The sequence below is a fragment of the Cornus florida genome, unplaced genomic scaffold (genome assembly GCF_030987335.1).
Source record: "Cornus florida cultivar Cherokee Brave unplaced genomic scaffold, ASM3098733v1 CherokeeBrave_3.0.0_Hap2_Chr07, whole genome shotgun sequence".
In the NCBI taxonomy this organism is placed as follows: domain Eukaryota; kingdom Viridiplantae; phylum Streptophyta; class Magnoliopsida; order Cornales; family Cornaceae; genus Cornus; species Cornus florida.
Window position 1 is genome coordinate 18,232,545 of NW_026775577.1, and position 11,358 is coordinate 18,243,902.

General features: G+C 33.9%; 2 protein-coding genes across 2 annotated transcripts; one reads left to right on the forward strand and one right to left on the reverse strand.

Moving 5' to 3' along the window:
* The first annotated feature begins 981 nt into the window (after positions 1-981).
* Positions 982-3,387, forward strand: LOC132316339 (uncharacterized). The gene is made up of 3 exons (XM_059814832.1): positions 982-1,074; positions 2,182-2,241; positions 2,416-3,387. Exons 1-3 carry the CDS (start codon positions 982-984, stop codon positions 3,385-3,387), a joined length of 1,125 nt encoding a protein of 374 aa, XP_059670815.1.
* A 1,521-nt stretch (positions 3,388-4,908) lies between these two features.
* Positions 4,909-6,577, reverse strand: LOC132267531 (peroxidase 72-like). The gene is made up of 4 exons (XM_059768685.1): positions 6,353-6,577; positions 5,857-6,048; positions 5,582-5,747; positions 4,909-5,342 (listed from the first exon to the last, which is right to left on the reverse strand). The coding sequence occupies exons 1-4, from the start codon at positions 6,575-6,577 to the stop codon at positions 4,930-4,932; spliced, it is 996 nt and encodes a 331-aa protein (XP_059624668.1). The 3' UTR covers positions 4,909-4,929.
* Positions 6,578-11,358: the final 4,781 nt, after the last annotated feature.

Sequence of the window (11,358 nt, forward strand, 5' to 3'; positions counted from 1 at the left end):
TGTTTTGATTGGAATTCTTTTGCAAAGTATTAGCTGCTGATTGCATTTAGCTATGTTTAATTTGCCGTGTGATCACCTAGAAGTCGCCAGAAAAAAAAAATTAAAAATTAAAACAAGGAAATGCTAAATGAACTGTAACTGTAGTGACTATATGTATATATATGTTGTTTGGTTGGTGGGATTGTTGGAATACTTATTATCCTTTCGTTGGTTGAATCATCGTGTTTCTTTCCTTTTCTTTTGTGTGTTTGATAAATTAGATGTTCAAGTTAATGTTAAACTGGTGGTATAAATATTTATCTTTAGAGTAAGTGTGTTCATACATGCATAAATAAACACACACCCAGTTTTTGTGCAACTTCGAGTTGTCGCACTTCGAGTTGTCAATTATATCGTTTACGGAAATAGGAAACCAATTTGAGCAATTTCTGACACTTATTTTATTCTTATTCCCTTTTTTATTTTTCGTATCTCATGCAATAATCAGTGTTTGTTCATGAGAAATGTTGCAGACAGTCATCAGTTATACACCTCTATGTTCACGTTATCCTTGTTACTATATTCTTTATGCTCTTTTCCCTTAATTTCCACAAAAACCCTCGGCACAACCAAGTTTTTCTCCACAAATTGGTAGGAAACTGTTTCAGAAAAATTGAAGGGAAAAAAAATGAAATTAAGATGGTAACAGCTGTCAAACCATGAGAAGTGTACCAAAAAGGTATAAATTGCATTTCAGCATTCATAAATGAGAATTCTAGAAATAGAAGGTGAAAGAGAAACAGAGAGAGAGTGTGTGATCTTTGATTCAAAACAAAAAGAGGGGTAGAGAGAGAGAATCTCTGCCATTTTCTAAGACCAGGAGAGTAAGAAGGTTGCAGAGAGATAGAGAGAGAAAGAAGTCTTTGATTCAAAACTAATATATATATATATATATATATATAGAGAGAGAGAGAGAGAGAGAGAGCTCAAGAAAAGAGAGCAATGGGGAGGAATAGGAGAGCAAGAAAAAGAAGAGAAGAAGATGAGTCAGCAGAAACAGAATGCCAACAGAAGCCCAACAGTTCATCTGCTCAGGTAACCAATTTCTGTGTGTGTGTTTGTGTGTTTGATTCAGTGAAAAATACATGTGAGCCAATGGAGTAGAAAGTGCTGTGATTGGAAGAGGGTTTCTTTAGATTATGTGTGAAGATATATATGTGTGTGTGTGTGTGTGTGTATCTTGAGGTAAGAAAAATATGAGCTTATGGAGTAGAAAATGCTGTGATAGGAAGAGGGTTTCTCATGAATATATATATATATATATATATATATATATATATATATATATATCTCAAATACAGATTCATATGTCAATATATACCAGGTAGTTGAAATTTTAGTCTTTGTTTAATTGAACCAGAAAATCTAGTACAGCACATTGTGCAGTCAATTGATTTCTCACCTATCTATGTGAATTTGTGATGTTGAAGTTATATTCTGGTTAAATATGCTTAAATGTGACACACATTGCACACACCAAAAAAAAATTATATAAAAGGTTGTGAAAGCTTGATATGCATTGTTGCTCTCATTCCTTAATGTCTTAAACTTTCAAGGCAATGGTAGTTTAACATGGTATTTGGAATATTGCTTTTAGAAAGTTGTGTGAATTTGTGATCTTGATATTATTTTCTGGTTGTTTTCCTAAATATGCTTACATGTGACACAACATTGCGCACACGGAAAAAATGGTAGTCAAACGGTTGTGAAAGCTTGACATGCATTGTCGAGCTCGTTCCTTAATGTCTTAAACTTTCAATTCAGTGGTAGTTTAACATGGTGTTAGGGATTTGCTTTTAAAGTCTTCTGTGTTTGTATATGTGCCAGAGTACATGTATAAATCACCCTAATTGTGCTGAACCATAATCTCTACTCTTGGAAGGAACTAATTTGCCTTCGGGAAGCTCGACTCATTGTTTGAAAGTGTTGAACTACATGGTTAATTGGCAATTCACTTTTGTTGGTTCATCAAATGTGAATGTCAAGTGTTTGTCATTACAGCCATATATATGTATATAACTGGACTCTTTAGATATTACATACTGATTATTTGTTAATGGGTTATGAAATTCAACGAGTCTAGATTTCTTCATTGTTGTATAGAAGCTTTTGTAGTTATATGTTTGATCTCGAAATGCAAAGGTGATTCTTGGTCAGGTTTCTACCTCGAGATATCCAAAGCGAAGCCCCATTCAGAATCAGGTATAATGAAGAGCACTGCCCTTCCTTTTGACATATCTTCCAATTGTGTTTGACAGGATTTCTATTCTATTTAAGATATAAATTCCTAGTGGTTACTAGCCCACACATTGACATTCCACAGTAGGAATCTATTTGTTTTTTTTTATTTAAGTTTGCTTTTCATTCCTCTCATAGGCAACTCCCAATTATACTGGCACCCCAAGGTTGGCAAAGAGGGGGAAAAAAATCGACAACTTCAATTCTGTTTCAAAATCACATACAAGCACTGATGAAGCGGAATTGGAAAGTTTCTATTCCAAAATGATTTTCCCTGAAGCTCAGGCCCAACAAGCTGCTGCTCTCTCTGCATCCCATGAGGCTGTGTCTGACAACCATCGGCCAGTAAAGGAGGCTAATGAAGCCTCAAATATAATTGGGAGCAGACCAGAAGGGAGTGCCAGTAATTGTAATCAAAGGGAAGAGCATCTAGGCCAAACTTTTAGTCTTAACCTGACGGAAATGGCTGAAATGTTGGATGATGACTCTTTTGATCTCCATGAGGTTGGCACTTCTCTTGATTTGGCTTTGGTCACGGTTAATGGATACAGAGTGAAGCCGGAATGGGCATCTCTTCTTAACACTATATTTTTGAGGCATGGAGACATTGCTAAGGATTGCTCTCTTGTGGGTATTAGATCCCGTTCATCTCTCCTGGAGATAATCTGTGAGATCATCCAGAAATTACAGGATACAGAGTTCATACATATCACACCTGTAGAGCTCAAATCCATGATTGATCATGTTTGTGATATGGAAACCGTTAAGCTGGAGGTTAGATGGTTGCATCAGAGGCTGGATGATATTTTTGAGGCCATGCGTCAGTTCAAAGGCTATTCCAGCCTGAAGAAGGCACAAAGAAGAACAACTAAAGTCATTGAGAAAAAAGAGGAAGAGATAAAAAGCTTCAACATGGAGTTTCTAGCTACACAGGAGGAGATTCTAGCTTTGCAGCAGAAGAGTCTAACTTTAAAGGAGAAAGTCCTTTCAGCAGAGGATGAGCTGACTTCAATCAAGGCCGAGGCTGAGAAGATTGATGAGACGGTCTCAGAGACAAAGGCAAAAGTGAAATGTTTTTATCAGAAGTCTTTGATGCATAGCCTACTTTAGTTTAATCTCTGCTTGATAACTTTTAACCAAAAAACCAAACTTTTGTGGGTTTTTTTAATGTCTTTCAAGGTAGATGTTTATTATAACTTATAGCTTAAGAACCATTTGGGGCTAACAAAGTGTACTATGTGTTTGCTGAGGTACAGTTGGTGTTCCGATTGGCATTCTTTTGTGAAGTATTAGCTGCTGATTGCATTTAGCTATGTTCACTGTGATTGGAAACTAAAGTTTTCTATGGAATTCATTTCACACTCCTGTTTTAAAGCTGTGAAACTTAATTTAACTTGTAAAATATATCCTTTGCAGTTGTTGACTTGTTGGCCTATATTGGTTAATTTGCCATGTGCCTTGTGACGATCGCCTAGAAGTCGCCCGAAAAAAAAAAAAAAAATTTAAAACAAGGAATGCTGAAATGCACCGTAATTGTAGTGGCTGTATGCGTATATATTTGTTGTTGTCCTGGGGGATTGTCGGAATACTTATTATCCTTCTGTTGGTTGAATCATCTTGTGTCTTTCGTCTTTCTTCGTTTGCTTGATACAGTCAATGTTTCAAGATAATGTGGCTTGTTTCTTTTCCCTCTTCTTTTGTCTGTTTGATGCATTAGATGATGTTCAAGATTATGTATATTTTAATGGAAGTATGTCTATACCGGCATAAACAAACACCTAGTTTATTGTTTTTTCCTATTTCCATTTTCATTTCTCCTACAATAATAGGTATATATATGTTGATGAGGAATGTTGTGGACAGTCATTAGTCATTCACCTCTATGATAATGAAATTATTTAGTCCTGAATATTTGAGACTTTGCATAAGTACGAAAAGCCCTTCAATAGCTTCATTGTTACCTGTGGCATTGTTACTATTTCAAGTTCTAGAGTTATATTTTTATATGTTGATAGAATGTAGTAGCACAAACTGAATACTAAATGTGTTTGGAAGGCAAATGTTCTGTCATCTGTTAGATCACCAGTCTAAGTTTACTGTTTTTGGTTTCGAACTGGTTGCTGAGAGAGGATTGAATTTGCATAACCTGCAATGTAAGGTTTTCGAAGGCAATCGTTTAGAGGATGAATATGAAAGTTCGAATTACTGCTATTTATTTATTTATTTATTTTTATTTAACATGGACCAAAATCTGAATTAGGTATCTTGTTGTTGCATGGTAACTCACTGGGAAGCAACATTTTCTTGGATTGACAGTCTGTGTTTTTTTTTTTTCTGTAAAATCATTTTGATCATATAATTTCCCACTTTCTTAATCCATGCCTTTTATTTTATTTTTTCTGAGTTTAGTTATCAAAATTAAAATAATTTATTTTTAAAGGGACATACCCAAATTCTCATGAAAAGATTCACCAAAAGGCAATTATATTACCACCACAAGTCCACAAGACTGACTACGACAATACTGGGCAATTGAACTTTCTCTTAGAGAAACTAGGAAGGAAAAGAAAGCAAAAATATGAAAAAGAAAAAGAAACAGAAATGCAATCATGGTAGAGCATAATTCTTTGTTGCTGCTGTAATAATGCGGTCTTAAGTGTTGATCTTCCTGCAGTTCTTTCTGATCTCTCCCTTTGTACTAGTCAATGGAGAGATATTTGACATCTTGATCATGGACTTGGCAAATTGCTCGAAGAAAAGCTCGTTATTCTCTGCATATTTCTTCACTAACTCCATTGATGCTTGGTTCTTAGTCACTAGAACTTGGTCAGAACTTAAGAGGCCCTTTGAGGCTAACAAGTTCTTGAAGTAGCTGTTATCAAACTTTGTAGGAGTGACAAAGTCCAAGAAAAACAGGTTCTGGTCACCACCAGATCTTGGGCACCTTGTCCGCAATTGAGCAGCAAATGACTGCTCCAGCGCGGAGTCAGGTTGCCCATTCCCGGATTGATTGTAGAGCCTCTGCCTGAAACTGGTGCATCTTGAATTCCCAATTGTGTGACTCCCTGTTTGAGAATTGTCAACAGTAACAAATTTTAAACTGTCTTATTTATAGTACTATCTGTTATGCACAAAGAGTAATAAATTACTAGTATGTTAGAGAATGACCCAATAGTGTATATCAAACTCTTGACAATGTGTAGCTCTATTTAAGCTAAGTTTGACATTTTTAAAGCAATTGAAGGACTTTATGTCATAGTTTAATAAAAGACAAAGTTGTACATAAAATTACTAGCAAAGTTACCTGACAGTGCCACAAGATCAACTATGTCAAGCCCTTGGAACTTAAACTTGGTGAGGATAGTCTGAAATGTATTGTTTGGAGCAGGAATGTTGCTGTTTGAGCCACTCAAGCTTGCACTTCTGGAGTCTCTTCTTCCTAATGGGACCTCCCAGCTAGGTCCACCAGACTGTACAAACCAAAAAAAAAGATTGTTAGCTTGTGAATTTTAGCTAGGTAAGGGTACTTTGGTCATCCAAAGGCAAGGCCAGTCAAGAAACATATTGTAATATGCGTACCAGGACAGTTGAATCTCTAGCAGCTAGAGCCATGATATCAGCACAAGAGACTGTGTGAGGGCACTCCTTCTCCAGTGCAGATTTGATCTGGTCGATTACGTCGAACCCACGAGCCGAGTTCCGGTTTGGGACCGACCCCTTCTCGCTGATTATGCTTCCACCGCTGTCTAGGAGTATTGATGCATCACAGCCCTGCATGATTAAAAATGAGGGGTGTTTGTCATAATGTAGAAGATTATGCTTTATTTTCTGCTACTTTAATTATTTAATTTTGAATAGATTCAACTTGGTAATATGAATTCAGCCTAGTCCAAATCTTTATAGAGTTATATAATATGATTGAGTACTGTAGCTTAAGAATAGTAATATGTCATACCATGCTTTTATTTAGTTAGGACAATGATCACTATTTAGAGCGCGACATTCGGACAACTCATGTAAAAATAGTTAGAGCTGTTTGACTGTCAGACTCCATATCATGACTTTTTGTACAAACCTTGACAAAGCAATCGTGAAAATGGATCCTAAGCAGAGAAGCAGCCATGCGGGCTTCTTTGGCTACAGCCTTTGCAACGACAGACTTGACAATTTCTAGGGCTTTCGGACACGAGCCGTCGTAGAATTGTGGGTAGAGGTAACCCCCACTGGTCTTGTGAGAGAAGCAAAGTGGGGCAAGAGCGAGAAGAGTTGTGACCATGAGAAAGCTCGGGGACTTGGCCATTGTTGTGTTATATGCTTGGTGTTACACTTCTAGTAGTGTTATATTTCAAAGACTACTACAGAGGAAAGCTTGATGTGTGAAGGCTTTTTGTGATGAATATTGAGATGGGTTGTGGGTATTTATAGAGAAGACTTCATAGTGATCAAAGAGAGAAAAGAAGGATGGAGTTGGTAGCTTTTTAGTTATCAACTTTATGCTTAGTATCTGGTGTTTATTTATATGAATTAGTGAGTGAAATAAACTTTTGATTTTGCATGACTAATATGCCCTTGATATAGAAAATATAATCTGCATTATAATTCATATATATGGTTGATTTGGACATTCTAACCTTCTAAGCACTTGAATTATGACACTTTTTAAAAAAAATTTGCATTATTTTATTTTTTATGATTTTTTATGGTGGTTTGTGTTGTTATTAATTAGTAAATTGAATCTATGGTATCTTTTTGGATATGGATTTTCGTCTTCGTAATTTGACCAGTAATTTATGGACTGAATTCGGCCCACCATGGTATGATATTGTCCGCTTCCTCCCACGGCACACTCGCCGACAAGGTCGCCACAATCACCCCGCTTTGGGGGCCAACGTCCCTGTTGGCCACACTTCCGGCTAAATCAGGCACCCACTCTACCATATGATATGATATTGTCTATTTTGGATCTAAGCTCGCACGGTTTTGCCCTTGAGTTTTACCCCAAAAAGTCTCATACCAATTAGAGTGACACACCTACATAAAAACACTTCACATTTCCCTTACCTAGGTGATGTGGGATTGTGCACCCGTAACTCGTCTAGTGTGATAGCCTGTTAGTGCCTCACACCCGCCCACAAGGTTGCTACAATAATGTAAAACCCCAAAATTATATATAATATATGTGAGTCACGTACCAAATTTTAGTACAGGAAATGTTTTCTTGTGTTAGAAATTTTGGGGTGTGACAGTTTGGTATCAGAGTAAAGGTATTAGATTGTTTTGGGACATCGAATTATAATTTGACAGATTTGATAGAGTATTATTTTACTCATGATTTAAGCATATATGGACTAGATAAATATTTCTGTAAGATGTTATGACATGTGATCAAAGTGCGGAATGAAAACGTACAACATGATTGTAAGAGTGTAAGGCGTGGTTTACACTCATTTGGGAGTGGTTATAATATTTTAAAACATAAAAAAAGTTTTATAATCCTATAGAGTTCTATAGAATTTTATAGAAAGTTAAATGGCCATGTATTGCCTTTCGGATATTTTACATCTATTGGACTAAAACATCTAGAGAGCTAATCTTGTTACTTCATTAGATTGGTTAACCATTTGGTAAGAGAATGTCTATATATATGATCATAACGTAATGATTAACGTACATATATTTTTAGAATTCCTGATCAGATGGTCCAAATATAATTTTAAAGAAAATTAGTATGATTTAAACTATTTATGCAAATCATACCGCTAATGACAAATTGTCCATTAACTAGAAAATTAACCAATGATATCCATTCCATTGGGTTGGTAAATAGTAATAATGAATCAATCTTAATGATGTTATTGGAGTTAATTAGTCCATGAGAACGAATCTAAGGTTTTTGTTTATTACAGCTGATAACCAATGAAGGGCACAGTTGGTACTTTAATTATATTATATTGAGAAATTGGATCAGTCAAACAGGTCTTTTATCTTTTATATATATATATATATATATATATATATATATATGAAGGGCACAGTTGGTACTTTAATTATATTATATTGAGAAATTGGATCAGTCAACCAGGTCTTTTATCTTTTATATAGTATATATATATATATGACACATTGAAGACCAAGTGACTGAGAAAGAACCAAAAGTGGGAGTAGAAGCACCTGCTCTCTTGACAAATTTGAATGATCCAAAATTATTGATATTTTTTTTATATGTTGAAAATTGTATTTGTTAGGTGTGAGCGTGAAAAATTGATCAATCGTAGAACCTGCTCAAAACAATATATGAGATTGATTTCCTTTGCCCTTTTTCTTTAATCTGTGCTGGACACGTATCATTAAATTTCAATAATACACCACTTATTTAAAGTTTTAAGAGCTGTATGCAATTTTTTATGCATATATGCTTTATGAACTAAAGTCTTACCAATTATTCAATGTTTTATTATATTGGGGATGGATTCAGAAACGCAAGTGATGGGGGACAATTGTGAATTTTTTTAATAATTTTTTACTCATTCAAATGTCTCTTTTAGGAGCTTTAATAATAATTCAATTTAATAAAAAATAAAAATCAATTTTGTGCGTTTACTGCATATTTTTTATCCCATCTCTACAAAAACACATTTCAAAATGATCTTAGAAGGGCAATAGTGTAAAATTTGTGATTGTATGATGTAGAATGTTAATTTTCTGTCCATTGTTAATTGTGTTAGACTTTGATGCGACAGTTATGGTAACAAAAAGCGAGAGATATGCTATTGATTATTATTATCCAATAAAAGTATGATATATATATAAATATAGGCATCAGGATAATATGTATATATAAATATAGGCATCAGGATAATATATATATATATAAATAAATATAGGCAGAGTTGGAGAACTACTCCTCCAATTTGTCAATACAAAATGACAAACTCTAGGACTCATTCGATGAAAAGAGTAGTATACTATGTATTATATTCAACCTTTTGACCACAAGTATGCAATTTGTGATTGGATCATCATCATTTGAATGTACTACAATGCTGAACGTACACCCAACAAATTTGAGTACTACCATTGTCTCTCTATGTATGTGTATGTATGTATGTGTATGTATGTATATATATATATATATCTATCTCTGAAGGCAGACCCAAGCAAGTCAATGTTGTTTTTGTTATGTTACTTGTGTGGTCCTTTCTTGCTTGCGTTTATTACGCTGATTTCCATAATTTTATGAACAACCAGAGGACCATGGAGGTTGGACCATTCTTAACCATCATTTTGAGCTTATTGCGTGCCCAATGGTTCCTTCCAGAATTTTAACTGTTCGAAGTCAAACACGATTGCCAATACGGATGAAGATGCGTTGTAACATATATGGGTCTGTGTTAGATGTAACGACAATGAACGGTCCTTACAGTTACTCCAATAAATAGAGTCCAATAAGAACGAGAATAGACTAATTTATTAGAGATTGAGCCAAAATCTTTGTGGTTTTATTTCTCACCAATATATCGGTAGAAATTCAAACTTAAATTAAACTGAATCTATTATATTTTTTCTTTTTCTTTTTTTTTATTTATTATAACTTGGTCAAGCCACAAAGATTGATAGATATGAAAAAATTATTTTTGTTAGAGTAATGATATTTGTACCGATTTGTTATAATGAATTATCTAGCCGAATGTTTCTGATTGATTATTTATGCACAATACATGTAAGTGAAGAGCGCACTCTTTTATTTATATGAGTAAGTGAATTACTAGATCTATTTCTTTTAATTTGTTCATTTAGCATAAATAAAGAAGTGGGGTCTCCATTTACATGTATTGTGCATAAGTAATTAATCAGAAACATTCAGTTTGGTAATTCAATGCAACAAATCAGTATAAGTACCATTACTCTTTTTGTTATCCTATATTGTTAAACAGTATAAACCAAAGGCTATGACAAATTTTATGAGTCTTACAAGGTGTAATTTCATTTGTTTTTATGCCAATAAATTTGTAAATGAGTGAAATTATTCAAGCCGACTAAAGAGTCGCATTAACTTTCCAACTCTGTTTATGTTCTGAATTTCATAGTTGACGGAGTCTGCCTTATTATTTTTCTCTGTAAATTTTACTTAAATAGTTAAATTAGGTTATTAATCATCGTGCAATTTTGAAAGTTTAGATTGCTTGACCCAATCGTCACTTTTGAGTTTCGTTTTAAGTAAATTAGGTTATTAATCATCGTGCAATTGTAAATGTTTAGATTGTTTGACCTAATTATCACTTCTGAGTTTCGTTTTAAATTGGAAAAAAGAGAACCGCTATTTCTTGATTATCTAATTAGAGACACTTTTTTTTTGTCCGTGTTCTTGTTCTCTTATTATTTCTATCACTATAGATTTAGAGAGTCAGTCACATATCACACGTCTCAAACTATATCTAACGAGAAACGAAAAGATATTCAGTTGATTCCTTTTCAATTAGAAGTAATAGCTTAAGTTTGAGCTAGCATGAGAATGATATCTATAGTCTCTTCCAAGACACTTAATTCACAAAAACCAACATAAATAATTGTGTATTTATAACTAAATTGGATTTGACCATCTCCAGTGCAATGTAATTCGAGGACTTGAGAAATTTTGAATCACGAATGAACAAGAAATAATAGATTAAAGAGAAAATTGCATAACAATTTGATTTATTATTGATAATTGAATTGGTTTATTATATGTATATTTATAATAATAGAAAATCTAACCCTATAACAAAACTAACAGTATAAAGCAAAACAAACTAGCACTAAAAGTAAAAAATAAGACTAAAAATCAGCTTTATTCGAAAATTAGGAAAAAAAATAGATTAACAAACCTAATAACTAAAAATTACTAAATATAAAAATTCAGAACACTACAGCTTCACCTCCAAAACAAATCCCGAAATCTGTAGCAGTCTCTCTATAACACTAAAAAATTGTGATATCAGAATTTTAAATTAAGATTTTAAACTAACAAACGACATGACTCTAGCAAAAGCTATTGTATTTTGCTCAATGAGTCGCTACGAAAAAAAAAATGATCTATCCTAT

Coding starts and splice junctions, on each gene's coding strand:
- LOC132267531 (XM_059768685.1), bottom strand. CDS start 6,577: ATGGCCAAGTCCCCGAGCTTTCTCATGGTCACAACTCTTCTCGCTCTT. Junction 6,049..6,352: donor TTCACGATTGCTTTGTCAAG/GTTTGTACAAAA, acceptor TTAATCATGCAG/GGCTGTGATGCATCAATACT. Junction 5,343..5,581: donor TGATCTTGTGGCACTGTCAG/GTAACTTTGCTA, acceptor ATTCTCAAACAG/GGAGTCACACAATTGGGAAT.
- LOC132316339 (XM_059814832.1), top strand. CDS start 982: ATGGGGAGGAATAGGAGAGCAAGAAAAAGAAGAGAAGAAGATGAGTCA. Junction 1,075..2,181: donor CCAACAGTTCATCTGCTCAG/GTAACCAATTTC, acceptor CGAAATGCAAAG/GTGATTCTTGGTCAGGTTTC. Junction 2,242..2,415: donor GAAGCCCCATTCAGAATCAG/GTATAATGAAGA, acceptor TTCCTCTCATAG/GCAACTCCCAATTATACTGG.